The sequence below is a fragment of the Leptidea sinapis genome, chromosome 9, assembly GCF_905404315.1.
Source record: "Leptidea sinapis chromosome 9, ilLepSina1.1, whole genome shotgun sequence".
NCBI classification, from domain to species: domain Eukaryota; kingdom Metazoa; phylum Arthropoda; class Insecta; order Lepidoptera; family Pieridae; genus Leptidea; species Leptidea sinapis.
The window spans coordinates 13,910,213-13,913,023 of NC_066273.1; the positions used below are offsets into that span (position 1 = coordinate 13,910,213).

Sequence of the window (2,811 nt, forward strand, 5' to 3'; positions counted from 1 at the left end):
CCTAACATTAACGGACTAGCAACCAGACATTAAACAAGTGCAGTGTATGGCAACCATATATTAATAGAAGTGGATTGTGAATGACAAACATACTGTTTTAAAACATTAAAAGTTTAACCTATTTCTTGTAAGAATCTTATTGTAGCTTCATAACCTGTTTTGGTTCGTTGAAACGATTAACAATAATACTTAAAAAACAAATATAGGTATAACACCTAACAGCGGTTCTACAAAATCAACTAATCAACCTAACATATAAAAGTAAACCGATTTATTTGGTGTTAATAACAAATGTTTAGTACAAAAGATATCTCTATATTTGTTTAAGGTACAAAATCTAAAGGGAATTATCGAGAAAATAAAGATAGACGATCTAGCGAAACATCAGCTTTGTAATAAATTGACCATTGCTAAGTGTTCAATATTTAGGTTACTGTTTTCGAGTCGGTTATAACCGTATTGTATATTATCGTATTTAGAAATACTAAGTTGGTATGTCAGAATCCGATGATAATTTTGTTGATAAACCATTACATTCATATTTCTATTTAGAGCTTGTCATACAAATTGTATTTGCATTCTCCCTGTTTTATTTAGTGAAAGCGTTCTATGACGTCATAAGTCCGACAACAAATCATGGAAGAATGGGATTTGAACTTTAAGGATTATGTGATACGGCTCATTTTGGCAATTATATTATATAATTTTATTATGATGGTATTGGGCTTCGTCAATTGCGTTGTTTGTGGGTTATGGCGGGAACTGTTTTTGGATTGATAATCAGTGGTCAAATGCCAAATTATAAAAGTAGAATACTAATACAAAGATAAGCTTCAAATAAATTTTCTGAGTGGATAATAACTAAGAAATAATAGAATATTTATATCTATAAAGTAAATGACATATATTTTTCCTAATTTTAATTGTCAAATAATCTAACTGAAGAGCTTAAAAATGTAAATTAGTGATAATAAGTATAGTTTAGATAACCAGGGTTTAAATTTTGACATATAAGAGACAAGAGAATTATTGTCATGTGTGATAGAATAACTACATATTTGTATACCGTAATGTATAAGAAATGACACTGAAAATCATTTGTTTTTCGTTGAATAATCTTAATTTTAGAAAGCTATTGTTAATGTACTTACATTGATAAACAGAATCCTGTATAATTAAGCAAGTTAATGGATTTAACACAAGTTTTTGCTGTTACATTATTTTATTCACGTTGACAATGGATTTATATGACTTTGTATTTTGTTTAATGCGCTTTTTACTGTTTATTGCTACTGTATGTAACGTACTGATTTTAAATTAAATCATTTTAATATATATTATCCTTTTTTTACCCCTCCCAAATTAATCTTCAATTGGAGCTATGAGAAGCTAGGAAGGAAGGAAACAATGATGTACCCGAATTTTATGAAACTTAAAAATAAATCACGACCACAACAAACAATTAAGACCATTGTTTGATTACGAACATTAACCAGCGTATATTATGTCTTTGATGCTGTTATGAATTGGAGTCATTAATGTGAACCCAATTGTCGAGACCATTGGGTTCACATCATTAGGCATCAAAGGTCACTTAATAGTGTTAAGAGATACAAGAGAGGTGTGAAAACTTGGCATCGGGTAGGGTTACAGTACGAAATATTCTTTCTTACATTCTCTATGAACGTCTTGTCAGTGTCAGTAACAACACAGTGCTCGTTGATAACGATATTTTTTGTCGGATCATAGACGCCGCGTCATCAAAACAAAATGAAGGATGAGCGATTGATAGAATTGGTTCTTAAAAAAAAGGTTTTGTTCATACAAAACATTTTTTTGTCGGTATCTCATGCAAAGCATTTGCTTTGCAAAAATTCTTAATTCATCTTGATTTGAAACAAACCCAATTTACTCAAAAAAATGGAAGCACAAAATATAAAGTAAGATGGTAATACATGGATGGACACACATCCAGTGATGGTTCACAGAGATATAATACTTTATTTATCTATTTGTTTGTTGTATTATATCTATCGTCGTTCATTACTACAGGGCTATCACTGCTGGCGAAATATGTAGTATTGAACAGAGCAATAGCAACAATCAGGATACTTGACGACAATGAACAGACACTCAGTCATTCACTCAAGCATTGTGAACGTAGTGAATCACAGTCGCAACTCTATCACTGATACTAAACTGTGCGAAGAAGCTGACGGGGCTGTGGGTTCACTGATATGTGTGAATGGACGATAAGGCATAATACTCACATTCAGGATAGGTCTCCGCTGCGCTCCAACTATATACTATAACTAATACCACTCGAGCCAGTTTCGAACAATCGTGACGTTGACATGCCACATATTCTGTTAAACTTTGCTAATAATTGAAACTAAAACGCCGGGTTGCGTAGTAAAACTTTGTAAAAATAATACTATAAGAAAGACACACCGATCACATATCATCAGTAAGTATTTTGTATTTTATTAATTTCAATGTAAAATAACACGAAGCGTATGTTAGAAAATTTTCAAAAATTCCATCGAGTGTCAAGTGCCACGCACACAAGTATCTTTACAAATAGCCAATACACACTACAATATAAAGTTGCCGTAATGTTGTTCTCAGGTAGTGTGGTATCTAGTTGGAGCGCAGCGGACACGAATCCTAATAATAATATAAGGCATAATTTGAATCGATATGTGATTGACCATCATTGACATCACCAATGACCAAACTAAGGAACGGCTAGTCCGCGCCTTCAGCACATTCTTCTGATATTGTAAGTGAATATTTATTTAAATAAAACTA

The 2,811-nt window shown here is 32.1% G+C and overlaps 1 protein-coding gene across 3 annotated transcripts in view; it reads left to right on the forward strand.

The window, feature by feature from the left end:
* Positions 1-1,335, forward strand: part of LOC126966150 (zinc finger C2HC domain-containing protein 1C) — a 58,910-nt gene extending 57,575 nt beyond the window's left edge. For all 3 annotated transcript variants that reach the window (XM_050810097.1, XM_050810096.1, XM_050810098.1), the window contains one exon: positions 329-1,335. In XM_050810097.1, the coding sequence (XP_050666054.1) occupies positions 329-341 (13 nt within the window). In that variant the 3' untranslated portion in view covers positions 342-1,335. The remainder of the gene's footprint in view (positions 1-328) is intronic.
* Positions 1,336-2,811: the final 1,476 nt, after the last annotated feature.